The sequence below is a fragment of the Podarcis pityusensis genome, assembly GCF_964106645.2.
Source record: "Podarcis pityusensis genome assembly, chromosome: 3".
Lineage (NCBI taxonomy): Eukaryota > Metazoa > Chordata > Lepidosauria > Squamata > Lacertidae > Podarcis > Podarcis pityusensis.
Genome location: NC_138026.1, coordinates 91,629,011 through 91,649,375, shown reverse-complemented (window position 1 = coordinate 91,649,375; position 20,365 = coordinate 91,629,011). Strand labels below are relative to the sequence as shown.

At 42.2% G+C, this 20,365-nt stretch overlaps 1 protein-coding gene across 2 annotated transcripts in view; it reads left to right on the top strand.

Annotated features, from left to right (window-relative positions):
* Nucleotides 1-19,535, top strand: part of STUM (stum, mechanosensory transduction mediator homolog) — a 43,380-nt gene extending 23,845 nt beyond the window's left edge. The window contains exons 2-3 of one of the 2 annotated variants that reach the window (XM_081000340.1): nt 14,092-14,280; nt 17,720-19,535. In XM_081000340.1, coding sequence (XP_080856466.1) covers nt 14,092-14,280; nt 17,720-17,754 — 224 coding nt within the window. In that variant the 3' untranslated portion in view covers nt 17,755-19,535. The remainder of the gene's footprint in view (nt 1-14,091; nt 14,281-17,719) is intronic. The other variant, XM_081000339.1, reaches the window with a different exon arrangement.
* Nucleotides 19,536-20,365: the final 830 nt, after the last annotated feature.

Below are 20,365 nucleotides of genomic sequence, written 5' to 3'. Positions count from 1 at the left end.
GTATCAGCAGTGAATTGTAATAGGACAGACATTTTGGGATCTGATGGCTGTGATGGGCTATAAGCCATAGAATGTCATCTGGGCTGTTAGTTTCATGAAACAGAGACATTTAGATGGCTGATAATAACCAACAAAGGGGCTGCAGGGAAGGCATTGCTCTCATGCAGAAAAGCAGATACAGGAACCATCCTTTAGATTACATGCTCTGGAAATGGATCTCCTATCATTCATTCTTCTGTGTTTCATTGTTGCTGCCAGCTGGGCTGTTGACTTTTGGGAGAAGAAGCTTTGCTTTAACAACATACTGATGCGGTTTCTCTAAAAGTCCATGGCCGTGCCTGATACCCACATCTTTGTTGTTTTCCTTTTAACCCGTGTTTTTCCTTGCTAACATAGAAAAAAGGAAGAGTCACCAGGCAACATATTTTGGCTGGAAGTTCTTGGTCATACTTATTTTTGGACTTGGAATTCTCCCACCACATGGATTTGGGATTTGTCTCAAGTGAAGAAACTCAGAACATAGTAAGGTTTTAAGATAAAGATAAAGAATTGCATCTAGAAATCACTGCCATGGGGGTGAGGTACCTCAAGGCTGGGGGTTAAATGTGGCCCTCCAGACTTTTCTATCTGGCCCTTAGGACTCTGCCCCAGCAGCAGCCCTCCTCTAGGGCAGCCCACATTGGCCCTGCCCCACACCTTGCTCAAGTGCTTTTTCCTGTCATCATGTGCCCTTGCACTGCCATAATGTATTTTACTTACCCGGCTGCGTGTGTGTGTATATAAACCTCTGATTTGTATTTGGGTTTTTTGCATAGCTGGACTGTAGCCTCCTGAAGAAAAGTACAGTGGTACCTTGGAAGTCGAATGGAATCCGTTCTGGAAGTCCATTCAACTTCCAAAATGTTTGGAAACCAAGGCATGGCTTCCAATTGACTGCAGGAAGTTCCTGCAGCCAATCGGAAGCAGCGGAAGCCGCGTTGGACATTGGGGTTCCAAAGAACGTTTGCAAACTGGAATACTCACTTCTGGGTTTGCAGCGTTCGGGAGCCAAAACATTCGAATCGCAAGGCGTTCGTCAACCAAGGTACAACTGTACATGTCACTTTGGCTTTTGGTCGCAGCCACCCCGGCATGTGATCACCATGTGGTCCTGGAACTGAAAAAGGTACTCCATCCTGCACTATCGGGTTAAATGTATTTGTCAGAAGCCAACTCAAATAAAAAGATTTTGTGGCACTTCTGGAAGAGATACAGACTTGACTTCAGAGGGAATCTGGTCACAGCATCTGTGCCCTCTCCATTCTCAGTTACCATTCAGCAGAGGTAATCAGTCAGCTGCACATTAGGAGTGACCAAGTCTGCTGGACAACATAACATGCTACTTTTTCATACAGTACCAACATTTTATTTCAAACAATGTGGTATTCTATTGGCATTTTAAAATGAATATTGTAGCATTGTGGGGCTACTCTCAAAGGCTGCCCCGGAAGCTGCAGTTAGAACAAAATTTGGCAGCTCAACTGCTCACTGGGGAAGAAAAGGCTGAGGAGCAAAGCCTACACAAATCCGGAGTGGAGACCCTAAGATGGTTGGATAGCGCCTTGTATGCCTCCTTCCAGCAACTCCCTCAGCCAAGCTGGAGTATTGCTCTGCTTTCCTTTGGGCCACATCAGCAAGGCCCAGAGCAGGGTGTTCTTGTTGGGGCTGCCCAGGACCTCCATACACACTGCCTAGGCTTGTACCCCAGGGAGGTCACTTCAGTGCTGTTAGTACAGCAGTTTGACTTCACCCCAGGAGGTGCATTCCATTGTCGCTTGAGACAGATGGATCGCCACCACAGCAACAACAAAGAACTATCTCTCTCTCATGCCATTTTCTGTCAGGGATGGATAATTTGCTGACTCCAGGACTATTTAGATGCTCATTCTTTTCTGCTCTCCTGCTCTCTCTTGCTCCATACAACTCTCTCTTCAACTAGAGTTGAAGCTCTGGGGCAGGCTGGAGGCCGGAGGTCATGCTGAAAAGCGATGGCTGTTGCTGCTGCTGCGCTATCCTGTGCATCAGCTGCTGGGCAGGGAGGCTGAGCAGCCTAAACAAAGCCCCGCTGTGCCTTTGGTGTCACTGAGGCTTCCTCCGCTCTCACTGAAATCCTCTTTGGGCTCTGTGGAGGGTCTCCTCGTGAGCCACAAGGACTCTCCAGCACTCTCTTGCTATTTCCTGGTTTGGATTTATTCATTCATTCATTCATTCATTCCCCTGTGCCACGCATATTCATGATCATTGCACAAGTCAATCACACATAAGTGGGGGGGATGCCTGTATTCAGTATGTTCAGTTCTGACATTTAGTGTAAAGGCTTCTGCTATACAGCTTATATTAATAGGGAATTCAAAATAACTCAATGTCAATATTTGCTTTTTGAAGGGACATAGGGATGAAGCCAGCAGAAGCATAAATTCTGAAATCTTCATTCAAACTTTGGATTATTTATTTTAATTCTTTCTAGCATTTCTCTTTCACCTTTACATTACATATTTATTTTAAAAAGTGCTCAAGGCTGCTTGTGTGTGAGGAGACAATGAGGCACAGGGTACGGCTCCATTCCAAAAAACCCCCACTGTGCTCTGTTTACTTTTGACTGATTTTGTTTTAAGAAAGACACCTAGATTTATATCAAACAAACCCCCGGAAAGAGGTTTTAGTATCAACACCTGGAATCCATCACATCTTTTCGGGTACTTTTTTCTTCTTGGGTCCCTCCCCACTTTCCACTTCACTTAATAATTTCTTTTTATCTGCATTTCTTATGGCACTGACTCTTAGAGATAATAGAATCATAGAATTGTAGAGTTGGAGTTGTAGAATTGTAGAATAATGACGATGGTCATTATTCCAACCCCCTGCAATGCAGGAATCTTTTGCCCAACATGCGGCTTGAACCCATGGCCCTGAAATTAAGAGTCACATGCTCTGCTGACTGAGCTATTCATGTTTTAACTCAGTTTGTGATGTGCTTTCCTTATGCACATCCCTATTCCATTTATGAAGGCCTCCTAAGTGATTTGATAGCAATCCCTGAAAAGAGCAAACTCCAGTCAAGCCCTTGACTGATAGTTTGGAGTACAAACCTTGGACCAATCAAGAGGAGTTAACTGTTGCAAATAACCACCAGAAAGACTACTTTCAGTCAAGAGCACAGTCAGTTTTGGAGTGTCTCTGTCAATGCCTCACAGTACAGTGGAACCTTGGGTTACGTACCACTCTCCTTACAAACGCTTTGGGTAACGAACTCCGCTAACCCTGGGATGTGAGTGGAAGTCGTGCGGCGGTGGTGTGGCAGCAGCGGGAGGCCCCATTAGCGAAAGTGCACCTCAGGTTAAGAACGGTTTCGGGTTAAGAACAGACCTCCAGAACGAATTAAGTTCGTAACTGGAGGTACCACTGTAGATAATACCTGAGAGATCTGACTGTCAGTGCAGTGATAGTTATTAGGACATCCTTTTTCAGCCATAAGTGGCCAGGAAACAGCAAATATAGGGAATGTTCCTATATGGTAAGTTAATAAAAACAATAATGATACTGAGGCAATTTAGGACAGACAAAAGTAAGTGTGGCTTCACACAGCACATACATCTTGCTACCACAAGATGTAGAGGATTAGCCAAATTGATAGGAAATAAGGCTACCAATGACTGTTAGTCATGACAGCCATGTTGCCTCCAGTATCAGAGACAATATGTACTATATCCACGGAAGGCAATATGGCTACTCTGACTAGTGTGCCTCTGAGTACCACTTGCTGGGGGGTTGCAGTCATGTCCAGCTCTTGGAAATATTAGGTTAGCCACTCCGGGAACAGAATTCTGGATATGATGGGGAAACAATCAGTCGATGGAAAGCCAAACAACCACCATGTACACAAATCTGGATTAATGCTCCCTGTTGTATAACCTCCCTGCAAACAAATAGGAACAGGAGCTCAGAGAATTGGCATTGTATATAATCTCTGCACAAGCTTTCTGCAAGCAAATAGGGATGACTGTTCAATAAACAGGTCATCTTAAGGGGCCCTTACCATATCATCACAGCTGACAGCTGAAAGAATCTTTCCTGGAGTGGGCTCATCTGTGATCAGGTAGTTCCTAGAAGTTATTTTTTTTGCACAATATTACACAGTAAACGTGGGTGAGTCCAACCTTTTGAAAGATTACTTCTTCAGAGGCTAAGTGTGGTTCATCTGTACCACACAAGTGTGTGTGTGTGTATGCTTATGAAGCTATTTTTTTTAGTGCTAAAACATTTGCAGGTCTACTCTCCAGTGTTATGTGGGAATGACAGAATGCCCTGCTTGGCTCTGAATCAGCTAACGTTAGTATACCGCTAAGAATAACATTTGAAGTGCTGGTGTCGGAAAAGTTCATTAGAGCTGGAGCCAGCATACCCAAGAAAATAACTCCTCTTGGGAGGAAGTCTGCTTACATGAGCTGTGTAAGGGCGACACTCGTGGAAGATCACTTTTCCTTCTCTGTGATTTGTGGAGGTGAGGGGACCAAACATTTATTTATATGAGTGAAGCCTTTCGGAAGAATCTGCACCAGCGCTTGTCATTCTAACCTGCTGTGACCGTGTGGGGAAGTAAGAACACAAACATTTAGAACAGCAATATAACCAAACATGGTATCAAGTAGAAACTGCAGCACTGGGTCAAAGAACCAGAGAGTTGGCTCACTGCCAGTGGCTGAGTCATTCAGTAACACCTACCACTACGTTAGCAATTAGGTGTTGCATTTTGCATCTCATTTACCTCTTTTTCCAAAGGTATAACCTCTCAATTTGTGAAGTAGTATGTTGCCTAACTGGAACCAAACAAGAACATGAATCTTTTTAAACTTCCCCATGACTTTTTTCCCCTTCCCCCACTCCAAGGTATAAACAGATGTTTGTTTATGAGGTTGGTAATAATGGGACACATTTTTAAAGACTGAATTTTTATACAGGGATCAACAATATTTTGGGGCCAGTAGGTACAGTATATCTCAAATTTTGATTGAGTGCTGTGGGCATCAGTCACAAAATGACTGCTGTGGGGGGCATGAGAAAAACTATGAACCATGCCTTCTGCAATATAAAACTTATTCAGCAACGCTTCTGGTTTATCCACTACAAGAGACACATAGCTAAGCCTAAGTTTTCACATTTGCCTTTCGGTGGTGGTGGGGGTTCTTTAACCCACCCATACTTACTGTGTAGTATTGTGCAAAAAAAAACACCAACTTCTAGGAACTACCTGGTCACAGATGAGCCCACCACAGGAAAGATGCATCCTTGTTGATAGAGGAAAAGGAGCAAGCTATGGAGATTTCAAGGACTTGAAAATAAAATGAAAGCAGGGAAAGTGCACTAAAGCGCAAAGGGGGGGGTACCTCTTTAGGACCCCTGTGTTTCCTATTGCCTGATGTCCAAAGAATTCACTTACTAAGCCCAGCTCTGACTTCACTCACTGATCACTGCATTTCAAGTATTGTTGTTGTTGTTAATTTACATGCTGCCCATCTGAGTGGGTTGCCCCAGCCACTCTGGGCGGCTCCCAACAAAAAGTAGTAAAAACACAATATGACACCACACACTTATAAACTCCCAGGCTGCACACATGGTCATTTAGGGGCACAGTTTAAAGCAGCTTGGTCGTCTTGAATTCCTGATTCTGCCTTTAAAAATTCTGCTTTTTGTTGTTGTTTTTCTCATGAAAATTCACCTGCATTTTAGTGCACATTTCCCCTTATATACATGTTTGTGTGCAATTTTGCAAAACGATTTTGGCAATTAACACATTCATATTCTGGTAAAACACGCATTTTTAAGTACACTTTACCCTAGTATGTGCAATTTTTTGTACACATTATGTGTCTGGAGAACTGCACCGCAAAATTGGGAGATGGGTGGAATTCAAAGAACGGCTGTGTTTTGATTCGCTTATTGTTTCGGAAAGTGCGAATTAAGTAAATTCATATTTAAATATTAAGTGAATTGAATTTCTTCCTCCACCCCACCCCACCCCCCACCTACAAGCAGGCACTGCTTATAAAATGCATCATCTCACCCTTGGGCTTCTACAGCTGTTCAGTCTTGTGAAAATGAAGCCCTCAAGGATATTGTCTCATTAAGAGAAGAGTCTCCCCATCTTTTCTTCCCACTACCACCTTCCAGCTTCAATATAGAGTTGCTTTCTTCGACCTCAGCGGCTCCCACCCACTCTTTTTCTCTGCAGTGCTTCTAAACTAGCTTGAGGAGAGTTTGGAGAAAGTGGGAGTTGGAAATAAAGGCAACAGCAGGAAAAGAGGGGGGAGTGTCTTGAGATATTATACAATAGAAGAAAGCAACTTAATTTGAGTTTGCAAAAGGTTTGAGGTTTTTTAAATGAGCAGGGATGGCACATTTTCCCCCCTCTCACTGGTGGGAGTTCTTAAGTAGGTTGTCTTTCCCAAGAGGCCTGGGAGACGAGCATCCACCTCCCCCAAAATTAAAGTGCTTGAAGCTTCACATCCAACACTGCTTTCACCTCTGCCTGATCACCCACCTGCCTCTCTGCTATATTAGGAAATGAGCACTAGAAGATTTAAGCCTCCTCTGATACTATTTTTCCAGGACAGTTGAATTAAAACAATAACTGAAAATCATAGCAGCAATAAAGAACCTAAGGCGCTAGATTAGGACTTCCGGAGGCGGCGCGATCGGCAATGGCTGCCCGATCCTTGTAAGGAGAGGGTAGCTCCGCTGAAAACGGGCGAAGCGGAGACCCATTAAGGAAAACTACAGGCGGCAGCAGCCTGTAGTCTCGGGACCCGGCGGGCGTCAGAAGCAGCCCCCAAAACGTTGAAGGGACCCCGTAAGGGGCTCCGGATCGCGGAGGGGGTAGCGGCGCTGTGGGTCGTTGCGCAATCAACGGAGCGAAGCCGCGTTGCTGTTGCCGGTGAGCACTGACCTTTCTTCCTGCAATCTTCAAATTCGGAAAAGCTGCAACTCGTGAGTAATTTGGACTTTAAGAATTTTTGGAGACCTTTAAAACCTTGAATTTGGCTGAAAGCGGAGTGACGATAAACAGGAAGCCCGTCTTCCGCTAACATTGAACTTGAAAGCAAAGAACAGGAGGAGTGGAGACTAAAAGCGATGCTTTAATCAATTGCTGGCACCTATTTAAAATAGCTACCAGGGCAAAGAGATTTTAAGCTGTTTGCTTTTGGACTTATTTGGGAACAAGGATATCTTTCTTCTGTTGAACCAGTGGATTACAAATTAAATAAGAATCCCAGGTGCTGGAGCTGCCTGAGTAACTGAGCACCAGTCTGCAACATTGGATACTTTGAATTTAGACTTTGAAACATTCTGAGCTGGAACTTGTTATTTTGAAACATCTGCAGTCTAGGCACTGTCTGAAACACTGTTTTGCCTTACGTATACTCTGTAAAAATTTAACTCTGTGGAGGTCGTTGGATGTTGAATTAGATCTATAAATTTGAATTGGACTTGACTTTCTCCCTTAAGACATTTTAAGCTCCCTCTAGAGGATTTTGGACTTACAGCAGTGACTGTGTTTTACTTTCCTTTTCCCGGCCTTCTGTTTGACTGTTGCATCTGGGCTTCTACATTCTCATGGGAACAACTCAGTTTGACCTTGGTCTTTAGATAACTTTGGAATGAGTGGAACAAGGAAAAGGGGAAGAACCAAACAAACAACCTTAACTTTATCTGCAGCCTCACAGCGTAGATCATCTGTGCCTGCTTTGCCTTCCACTTTGCCTCCTGAGACAGAGGCGGCTTCCCTGTCACAGGCAGGGGAGGGAGAAACGGAAGAATTACAATTGGAAGACATGGCCTCAGGAGGGAGTGCTTCTGTTTTAGATAAAATTTTTGAAAAATTGGAGGCTTTGGATAGAAAGGTTGATTTGCAAACGGCTAAAATTGACCAGAATACAGAAAGTCTGAATAGATTAACTGGACAAGTTGCACAGAATGTCCAATCCATTGGAGAGTTGAAGGAGGCTGTAGGTGAAAACCGGAAATTGGCTGAGGATACTAGTCAAAGACTGGGAGAATTGGAGAAAGAAGTTAGACCACTCAGCAAACAAGTTGGAGAACATCAGATTCACTTTTTGATGACAGAGCTGCGGAACAGGGAGGCCAACTTGAGGATACGGTCAATACCAGAAGGAGAAGAAGACAATTTAATTGAGTTTTTGACCAAAGAATTTTCCAAGTTTTGGAAGTTAGAGGAAAAAGATTTTAAAATAGTATCTGCTTTCAGGCTTGGAAGATTTAGGAGGAAAGAGAAGCCCAGAGATTGTTTGATTATACTGAGATCCAAGGAGGAAAGGGATAAGATTTTGGGCCTGCACTACGGGAAGTCACTGGACATTCTGGACAAGAGAATTGAAATTTACAAGGATATCCCTAAACAACTGTTGGACCTTAGATCTGACTACACGGAACTAGCAAGATTGTTGAGGAGCAACTCAATTATCTTCAGGTGGGAGTTTCCTCAAGGATTATCTTTTACTTTCAGAGGGAAAAAGATCAAAATTAGAACAGTGGAGGATAGAGACAAGTTTCTGGAAGCACACGGAGAAGATCTTCACAAAGGACTTGGAGCACCAGGGCCCGAACCTTCAGGGGAGCCTGCGCCCTCGGACCCTCAAGGACCGGAGAACAAGGTACCACCCCAGCAAGAATAACCAGATTTATTCAGGATGTCTCTGCAGCTTCTGAGCTGGAATATAAATGGCTGCAACAGTCCGGAGAAAAGGAGAAAAATCTTTCACATTTTAAAAAAAGAACAATTGGACATTATTTGTTTACAAGAAACACATGTGACTAGGCTCCACAGAAAAGTGTTAATAAATAAAAGACTCGGCCAGGAATTTATATCTTCTGACATAGTCAAAAAGAGAGGCGTAGTGATTTATGCAAAAGAGAGCCTTTCACCTAAATTTCTGTTTAAAGATGAAAATGGAAGAATTTTGGCAATAGAAATACAACATCAAGGAGAAAAAATTTTGATATTAGGAATCTATGCCCCAAATGAAGGAAAATCGGATTTTTATAAGAAGTTGCATGAGACTATGCTGGATTATCTGGATTACAACAACATCATCATGATGGGAGACATGAATGGAGTCGTATCAACCAATATGGATAAGTCACAGAATCAAAATGTTACTAAAGAGGGAAGACTACCAAAGACCTTTTTTGAAATGACTGACAATATGGACTGGATTGATATTTGGAGAGTGAGAAACCCCCTGGGAAGAGAAGGAACATTCTTCTCTGAAGCCCAACTGACTTGGACAAGAATTGACCAAATATGGATAACTAGAAGTCTGGCACCTAAGATTAGAAAGGTGGAAATCTGCCCAAAGACATGCTCCGACCACAACGCACTGAGAATGGATATGACACTGATCCCAACCGGCTCCTTTAGATGGAAGATGAATGATGGCCTGTTTAGAGACCAAGAGATTGTAAAGAAGGCCCAAAAAACTCTAAAGGACTACTTTGAGGTTAATATGAACACCAGGGTGGAAAAAAGAACTATATGGGACGCAAGCAAGGCCGTGATGAGAGGGTTCCTGATACAACAGAATACCATAAAGAAAAGATCACAGAATGAAAGGAAGGACAAAATTTTGGAAAAAATTAAAGAGCTAGAGAAGAAGTTAAGATCTAACCCAAAGTCCCAGCCGATTCTACGAGAAATTAAACTTTATCAAGCACAATATTCTAAATTGATAAATCAGGAAATAGAATGGAAGATTAAAATAATGAAGCAAAAAACTTTTGAATCGGCTAACAAATGTGGAAAACTGCTAGCTTGGCAGTTGAAGAAGAGACAAAAACTAAATACGGTAACAAACCTAGAGATTGAAGGAAGAAACATCCAGAACCCTGGAGAGATCAGAAAGTGTTTTCAGAAATATTTTAAAAAGTTATATACTCAAAGGCCACAAGATGAAATTGAGATTAAACAATTCTTGGAGAAAAATGGATTAGCAAAGCTGTCAGAAGAAAACAAAACAATTTTGAATGGTAAAATAACACGACAAGAGATTGAGCAGGCCATCCAGAACATGAAACAGGGCAAATCGCCAGGGCCAGATGGGCTGACCTCCATCTACTATAAGACACTGAAAGACTACCTGATACAACCATTGTTGGAGGTCAGCAATGAAATTATGGAGGGGAAGAAGGCGCCGGAATCATGGAAAGAAGCTTTTATCACATTGATACCAAAATCGGAAAGTGAAAAGACACAACTAAAGAACTACCGTCCCATTTCCCTTTTAAATGTGGATTACAAAATATTTGCAGATGTCTTGGCACGTAGATTCAAGAAAGTTCTAAATGAAGTAATTCATAAAGACCAGGCAGGCTTTCTCCCAGGTAGACATATGTATGCTAATACAAGGAACATCATAGATATATTGGAACTTTTGCAAACAAACATAAACACTAAAGCAGTTTTAATCTTTATAGATGCGGAGAAGGCCTTTGACAACATATCCTGGAAATTCATGAAAGGGAATCTAAAAGAAATGGGAGTGGGACGGGGGTTTGAGAATGGGATTGAGGCAATATATTCAGAACAAAAGGCTAAACTGATAGTTAACAATGTGGTTACAGAAGAGTTCAAAATTGAAAAAGGTACACGACAAGGCTGTCCGATTTCCCCACTACTATTTATCTCGGTTCTGGAAGTGCTCCTGAATATGATTAGAGGGGATCGGCTGGTGGAAGGGATCCAGGTCGGAGCGAAACAATATAAACTTAAAGCGTTTGCAGATGACCTAGTTCTGACATTACAGGAGCCGGAATCTAGTACGAAAAGAGTATTACAACTGATTCAAAACTTTGGTCGAGTGGCGGGATTTAAATTAAATAAACAAAAAACCAAGGTATTGGGGAAAAATTTGACAGATACTGAGTCGGAACGGTTTCAGAGGGAGACAGAGTTAACGGTGGTCAAGAAAGTGAAATACCTAGGGGTAAACATAACAGCAAAAAATCTGAGTTTATTTAAAGATAACTATGAAAAATGCTGGTTAGAAATTAAGAGAGACTTGGATAGTTGGTCAAGATTAAAACTTTCTTTGTTAGGCCGAATAGCTGCCATCAAGATGAATGTATTGCCAAAAATGTTATTTTTGTTTCAGACACTACAGATTGTAGACAAGACAGAGTGCTTCCGGAAGTGGCAGAAAGATATTTCCAAATTTGTCTGGCAGGGCAAAAAGCCCAGAATTAAGTTTAAGATATTAACGGATGCGAAAGAAAGAGGGGGCTTTGCCCTGCCAGACCTAAAGCTGTATTACGAAGCGGCAGCTTTCTGCTGGCTAAAAGATTGGCTACTTCTTGAAGATACGGATGTATTAGATTTAGAAGGTTTTAATAATGCATTTGGATGGCATGCATATTTATGGTATGACAAGGTTAAGACAAACAAGGCCTTTAAGAACCATATTGTCAGGAAAGCAGTATTTAATGTCTGGATAAGATACAAAGACTTATTGGAGAATAAAACTCCGAGGTGGCTGTCACCCCTAGAGGCTAAGGCCCGAAAAAGAGCCAATATGGAGGCCAATTGGCCAAAATATTGGGAGATATTAGAAAGAGATGGTAACAATTGGAAATTGCAGAGTTTAGAGAAAATGAAAGATAAAGTGCGAGACTGGTTACACTACGCTCAGATTAAAGAAGTATTTAAAAATGACAAAAAGTTAGGATTCCAGGTGGAGAAGTCAAAGTTGGAAACTGAACTGTTAGAACCTAAGACTAAAGTACTTTCAAAGATGTATAATTTGTTGCTGAAATGGAACACACAAGACGAAATGGTCAAATCGGTAATGATAAAATGGGCACAGGATATTGGGCATAATATTATGTTTGAAGACTGGGAAAGGTTATGGACCTCTGGGCTGAACTTCACTGCATGTAATGCTTTGAAGGAAAATGTAATGAAAATGATATATAGATGGTACATGACCCCAGTCAAATTGGCCAAAATATACCATTCGTCTGACAATAAATGTTGGAAATGTAAGGAAAATGAAGGAACCTTTTTTCACCTCTGGTGGACTTGCCCGAGAGTGAAGGCCTTTTGGGAGATGATATATAATGAGTTAAAAAAGGTGTTTAGGTACACCTTTACTAAGAAACCGGAGGCCTTCCTCTTGGGCATTGTCGGCCAGAGTGTGTTAAAGAAGGACAGAACATTTTTCATGTATGCAACAACGGCAGCAAGGATACTGATTGCTAAGAACTGGAAAACTCAAAATCTACCTACGCTGGAAGAATGGCAGATGCAGCTGATGGACTATATGCAATTAGCTGAGATGACCGGCAGAATTCGAGACTTGGGAGAAGAGAGGATGGAAGAAGACTGGAAGAAATTCAAGACTTATCTGCAAAAGTATTGTAATTTGGCCGAATGTTGATTGGGATGTCAGAGTAGAAGTAATTGTCTACCACTAAATTAGACTTAAGTTTAAACTATACGCTAATGATCAAATCCAAGATTATGAACAAAATGATAATTTGTTTGGAAACAATTCTTTAACGATGCAAGTGTGTGCGGGAGGCGTGGGGGAGTCCAAAGTAATGATGAAAAGATGTCAAATAATTAATGTTATTTGTTTAAATATGTTTATGTATTGAAAAACTTGAATAAATATATATTAAAAAAAAAAAAAGAACCTAAGGCGCTAGATTAGTCCATGTCTTCACCCTAATGTTGTGTATGTTCCTTGGATGCTTAGATATTCATGTTATCAGTAGACTGCAGATTTGGTGGGTTTGCCATGGCTGAAATTTATGGAGGCAGGGGTGTCTCTTCCAGTCCATTGATCCTGCTTTTCCATTTTCTTTCCCCAGAAGTTTAAAGTGCTCACAACAATTCCTTCAGGTGTTTTTTTATAAAAAACTATTGTATGTTTTGTACCACTTGTATCAAATGCACCCTATCAAAAACATGTTCCTATAAAATGTATCTTCTACGGGCAGAGTATTAGCCTTTATGAAGGAACAAAATAAAAAAATTCCTTCCAGTAGCACCTTGGAGGCCAACTAAGTTTGTTATTGGTATGAGCTTTCGTGTGCATGCACACTTCTTCAGATACTTCTTCAGATAAGTGTGCATGCACACGAAAGCTCATACCAATAACAAAATTAGTTGGTATCTAAGGTGCTACTGGAAGGAATTTTTTTTATTTTGTTTCGACTAAGGCAGACCAACACGGCTACCTACCTGTAAAATTAAAATTGATTGTGACCAAGTGACAAAGAGTTCTTCATATAACACAGCTACAGAGCTCTGTGTTTTATTAACATGATCAAACACATTTGGGGATTCAGTTTTACCTGCAAAAGAGTTTTCCATTCCCTGTACCCGCCAGCCTTCCCTGGTAGAGGAGGATAGCCAAGCTGATCAGGGGCCTGGCAACCAAGCCTTATGTGGAACGTTTAAGGGAGTTAGTTATGTTTAGCCTGGAAAAGAGGGGATAGGATAGCCATCTTCAAATGTCTAAAGGGCTGTCACATGCAAGATGTAGCAAGCTTGCTTTCTCCTGCTCTGGAGGGTGGGACCCAAACAATGGCTTCAAGTTACAAGAAAGGAGATTCCAACTAAACATCAGGAAGAACTTTCTGACAGCAAGAGCTGTCTGACAGTGGAATGGACTCCCTGAGGAGGTTGCGGACTCTCCTTCCTTGGAGGTTTATAAGCAGAGGCTAGATGGCCATCTGTCATGTAATGATCTGGTTAAGATTCCTGCATTTAGAGGTTTGGATTAAATAACCCTTGGGGATCCCTTCCAACTCTACAATTCTATGTAGTTTTTATGGTATGATTTTATTTACCGCTTTTGTAAACTGCGGTGGTGGTGGTTGTGTTTTTTAAAAAACATAAACTAACGGTGTGTTAATACTTCTATAAAGGAATGAAATGAAATGAAGCTGGTTTGATATGTTCTCGTTTTGTTTGGCATGCATGTGACCCTCACCTGCTTCCTTCCACATCCTCACTGATGCTCTTTCTTTCCACAGGGACGTTTGTGTCTGCCTTCACGGTGTTGTGTGGAGCTCGGACCGACCTCCCCGACAGGCACATCTGCTGTGTGTTCTGGTTGAACATTGCAGCAGCTCTGATTCAGATCCTCACAGCGATTGTGATGGTTGGCTGGATCATGAGTATATTTTGGGGAATGGACATGGTCATTCTTGCCAGTAAGTACAGTTGCAATAGCCTCTTTTTTCATTCTTTTTATGGGCTTGAGGAAGTTCACCGCTTTGCCATCTGGCAACAATAAGCTAAGGCTATTATCTTGTGGTTTGTCCTGTTGGTGGGATCTGATTGCAAGGGCTAAATATAGAGTTTGCATCCTTGCCCCATCCACTCTTCCTTCTCCTTGATAAAAGGCACATGGTTTGACCTACTCTGCTCTCCCAGTTGGGTACAACATCAGGCTTCACAGAACTGTTTTTGAGAGGGACATACCCACCTCAAAGTAGGGCCAGAATTTTTGAGTGGGGAGAGTTCATGCTTGGAGTTCCCCACTATTTAGAGCAGGGTTTCCCAAACTTGGGTCTCCAGGTGTTTTTGGACTACAGCTCCCATCATCCCTAGTTGGCAAGACCAGCAGTCAGGGATGATGGGGACTGTAGTCCAGAAATAGCTGGAGATCCAGTTTTGGGAAACACTGATTTAGAGTGTCAGCTAGGTGCTAACGGGTGGCAGACTCCTGATTTAAAGGATTTGTTAGGAACCGTGATGGCTACGCCTGCATTAGGGAGTAGTAATTAGAGGTTAATTTGCAATCTTGCAGTCCACTTTTCAGCCCTAGAGTAATCGTAGGTCTCTGAACCTGACAGCTATTACAGGGCTGCTATATTTTTATGACTGTACGGAGCTTCAAAAAGCCCATGCCCACGTTTGTTCTTCCAGAGAGCCACGGCAACACAGGTCTGCCACCCTTTCATGTGTGAAGGTGGGTGGACAGCAACTTTTGATAAGAGACACACAATGAATTAATAGAACCAATTATCTGTCTAAAACTGTGCCTGACTAAGCCTTCTGTATGCAAGCAGCTCGTGTATCTTTCTTTTTCTCTTTTTAAGAAAAATGTTCATTTTGTATCACTCGTATATGTCAGCTGGAAAGAAACAGATCAGAAAACAAATTTGGCCTATTAGTGAACCCAGTTTCTGCCTTCTTTCTAAGTATTTTGATCATTTCATTGGACAGGAGGTGGAAGGCCTCTAGAGGGCATGCATATGAAGGGCTTTGCCATGCCTCTGTGCATTCAAGCATTCATTGTTTCTATTAACAATAATGAAAAAATAAGAATAAAGGACTTCTTACTCACTTTATACAATAAGGTCTCCATGGTGGAGTACAGCAATATAAAAATACAATATTCAACTCTTGTTAAAGTAATTTATAATCAGAGAAAACAAAGTGGGTCCTAAAAATGTGTATTTCAGGTGTCAAGGGGCAGAATAAAGAGATATGATGAAAGCTATACAGTGAAGGCAGCAGATGCACCGTCAGGAAGGGAATTCCACAGTTTAGGAACTGCCACAGAAAATGCCTTCAATGACATCCACTACGAGAGGGCACACAATGTGGATCTACGTGCTGATGCCCATGTGTGGAAGCACCACGCAACGAAGTCTTCCTGTTACACTACCATTTCAGAAGGAGAATATCACGTTTCAATGACTTTTTAATTTTTCATCTGCTCCTGGAAAGCTAGCAAGAAAGATGACCTTACTTTTTTTGCACATTCTAGCTTTCTACTGGCAGGGAGTTTTTGAAATGAAGGAGCGTTGAAGCTTGCTACCTACCTCACACCAACTTTCTGAAGAGGCACAGACCCAGAAATGATGCATTGTGTGAATTTCCAACCACATGCATTTGTTTTCACTTTCTGTCTGAGAGGTAGACCTAATGTTAAGAGAATGTGCATATTTAAGAGCTGGGGAAAGGCAGCTCTGCATTGGGGCTTAAAGTTCATCTTGATGAGACACCTGCCATTTAAGGCGCCCTCTTTTCCCAAGGCTTTCTGTGATTTCAACTCAAACCGTGTTGGATACTGTGACATACAGCCCTCCACTTCTCAGTTATTTGCCCTTTTCCCCAAGTGGTGTTGCTGTCATTGTTCTCTGTTTACAAATGGGAAGAAGAATCACACGGAAGTTTGCAGTTTCTGTACTAGCAGACAGGGCAAGTCAACATGACCATACCTCCAATATTTCTTGAAAAAATTCTGGGGCGCCTCATAGCCACCCCAGATGGTGGCCCTGCTGCCAGCTCAGATACCATCACTGTACATGTGAGGTTGTGTTTCTTTGCCCTAATGTGTATCACTTTGCCCTTGCTTCCAATCAAGTCTGCATAGGCTCAAGGTCTTAAAAGTGAACTTTGTGTAGTGCTCTCCTGTACCTTCTGTTTTATGTCCACTTCTCTTAACTAAAATGCATGCATGACATAGTTGTGCTGCTAAGTAAGTTGTTCTCCATGCACCAAGTCTTATTGTCTTAGCTTGAAGTAGGCACAAGCTTTTAAATTTATAATTTTGTTGTGGTTACTTCATTCATAAAAACCAAATGTAAGTTCTTGCAATTTATGGAGCTGGGGGGAAATCCTCTATTAGTTTTGCAAGCCCATTCTTAATTGTAGTAAATTTCTGTTTAATTGCTTATCACTTTACTTGCTTGTGTTTTTCCGTTATTGATGTGCTTTGAATATTCCTGATAGTTACGTCTTTCCTTTTCTCTCTTTTTATGTTTCTTTCACATTCTCTAAATGAACAACAAAAGTTTCACAAGGTATGTTTCTCCCACACACCTCTTTTTCTTATTTTTACTGTACACTAATAACTTAGTATTGTGTTTTCTAAGGTAAAATCCATCAGAAATCTAGAGTATAAGATGGGGTCCTCTTCCCAATTTATAACTGGGATGTGCATGTTCTACATGCTCAAATTTCTGACCCTGTGAAGTAATTTTGCTTTCCTTCACTTGGTTATATTTTACTCCCTGGTAGTAATACTTACATTTCTGTGGGATAATGTAAAAGCTATTCTAATATGTTCAAGTGTTATACGACCAAAGATTTTCTTAGCTTTCAAATGTTCTTGTTGCAGACTAGTTTTTGTTTTGTTAGGAAATCATTAGAAGTACACTGAAAAGACTCCTCTCATGTAACATTTGGCTCACTTGGAATGTATTCCTAAGTGATCCAGTAACTACTTGCACATGAATTATGCTGGAAATAGTTAGTAGAAGTAGTAGTAGTAGTAGTAGTAGTAGTAGTCATGTTTTGCTCATTTAGCCTTATGTGAATTTTATCTGTTTAGTCTTAATACAAAACTCCGTAAAGAAACAAAACCATGCAGATAAAAGCAAAACATTTGTGCACTCATTGCAGTCACAGAACTACGCAATGCACACCGTCTTGCACAATGATCCCTCTGAAGATGCCTTCCGCTTCCTCTGTTTGATTTATACCTTCACACCAGCTCCATGCAATCCCACAGGGGGCTGGTCCCTTGGAGTCTTATGGCTCAAAGGGACCACAAGAGTATTACTGGTATTATTTTGCATGATGGCTTTCACTTGAGTTTCAACTACAAAATAACCTGTGGGAACATTCTTCTTCTGCCTCTCACAGGGTACAACGAACATAGGATCCCTCAGCACTTGTGATGCGGTTTGGCACCAATGAAGCACAAAGATAACTTCGTTTTTGTCCTTCTTTTTCCTCTGTCCAGCGGAGCGGAGGTGCAGAGCGGCAGAGAGTGACCTTCACTGATCACTTTGACAGCCAACTCCACTGTGAAGGCGCTGCCCTGTGGATTTTCGGACTAGCACAGCCAATGCTCCGGCGTGACAGGCAAGCCATTCCAAAAGCGGGAGGGGAGCCATTGGCTAGGCTGAGATGTCACCGAGGAGGATGGCAATGGAGCAAAACATCAAAGGAAAGGGACCTGCTAGCTAGAGATGTTACCATTCTCTCCATCTGCAGGTGGGGAACACTTGGAAGCATTTCGCCTCCTTTGTGATTTGCTGAGGAAACGGCTCTGGTGTGAATATCAAAGAAGCAAATGAAATATTTATAGATACATTTATAGATGTAAAAGCAAGAGTTGGATGGGACAACCTGTTTCCCAAGAGACACCCCTTGACTATTTCTTGGGTGCAGGAGGGTTCAAGCTGAGGCCTTTCTTGCTCTCTTGAGTGTGTGTGTATGTAGTTTTTAATGGTGCTCGTTGACAATCAGTTTTCCTCAGCCATCCTGAGATTTTGCTTGCTGCTTTTGTACGTTCTATGTCATTGTTAAGGTGATTCAAGCTCAGCTGTTTATGCATCCTGCCATCTTCTGCCTGCTGAATGCTGAAAACAAGTTTGGATCTGTTGTCAGCCAGGACGGGAGAAGCTGGCTCTTGCCAAGATCCATCATCACTCCTTGGTTTTATGAGGGTGCTTTGTTCTGGGGTGGGAGTGGGAGGCACAGTTTCTCAGATATTCTAATAACAAATCTTTCAGTCTTGTTGTATAGTAAGTGGAGAAAGAGCAAGTCTCCCCCTACCAGCTCCCTGAGAAGACACTGCCACTAAATGTTACTGTACTCTGGAAACGTGTATATACAACAGATTGCATTCTGTAGCCCGTGTGCAGTAGAGCTGTGGCTTCTGTCTGTTTCCTAGCTTTTGTGCCCAACACTCCCAGGGTGCACACAGATAGTCTTACATATATTCTAAGCATTAATTGGGAGAAAGGAATCAACCCTGCACCTCAACATTCCAAGATGAGAAAAGGAAGAAGAAGAGTTTGGATTTGATATCCCGCTTTATCACTACCCGAAGGAGTCTCAAAGCGGCTAACATTCTCCTTTCCCTTCCTCCCCCACAGCAAACGCTCTGTGAGGTGAGTAAGGCTGAGAGACTTCAGAGAAGTGTGACTGGCCCAAGGTCACCCAGCAGCTGCATGTGGAGGAGCAGAGACGCAAACCCAGTTCCCCAGATTACGAGTCTACCACTCTTAACCACTACACCACGCTGGCTCTCAAAAGGAAGTTAAATTTACTGTCCTTAAATCTGTGAACCAATGCCATCACTGTTTAGAGCTTCTTGGGCATTGTTTGCCCTCAGTCACCTCTAGCCAGGGCTGATCAAAACCCCTGATCTCAGGTTCAGGCTCATAAGGTGTAGATCGATTGCACTGGGGAGACCTGGGTTCAAATCCTTGCTTGGCCATGAAGCCCATTGGGTGAATTTGGGCCAGTTAAACTTTCTGGAGTCCAGTCTTTGTCACAGGGTTGTTGTGAACACAAGATAGAGGCAAGGGCAGTGTATGTGTGTGCAAACCATGAGTGCCACCTGAGATTTTGGAGGAAGGACAAGAAAAGCATGTGATTTGTTAAATGGCTCCATGTTTTTTCCTACGTGTTTTTCCATTATGAAAATGATTAAATGAAAGGATGTTCATTTATATGGTGTTAACTTTCCTGCTGGTGGGAAAACATACTTTTTGCTTTCAGCAACTGGAAATCACTAATGGCTCTAAGGGGAAATGTAGCCAGAGTTCTGTGGGGGTTCTTTGACCGCTCAGCAATGACACTTCTGGTTTGCCCACAAGCCAGCCAACAAGACCTACTGTGGTGCAATGGGTCAGTGCATCTGGCTATTAACCAGAAGGTTGGTGATTCAAGCCCACCCAGGGATGGCTTTGGCCACGATTCCTGAATTGCAGGAGGTTGGACTAGACAGCACTCAGGTTCTCTTCCAACTCTACAATTCTATGATTTTATACTTCTAATTGTAGTTCAGCAACATCTGGAGGACCAAAGGTTCCCCACAATCTAAATTCTAGTCAGCCGCCATTATTATTATTATTATTATTATTATTATTATCCATACCCCGCCCATCTGGCTGGGTTTCCCCAGCCACTCTGGGCAGCTTCCAACAAAATATTAAAAATACAATAAAACATCAGACGTTAAAAGCTTCCCTAAACAGGTCTGCCTTCAGATGGGAACAGGTACAAAACAGACCAGTTTCTCTGACTGATTCAAGCAAGTAAATCTAAGCCACAGAATGCTGGGAGGAGGAGAGTGTGTATGTGTGTGTGTGTGTGTGTGTGTGTGTGTGTGTGTGATGTCAGTAGCCAGTCAAAGGGGAAACTGCCCCCTGCTCCGAAATGCAGTTATTACTTGGTCCCCGATTATGAACCAAAGGATAGTGAAAGCATTTTAAAGGATGTCATACGCATCCTATGTTAGGGTTGCATTCATAGGCATGCACAACACATGTCATT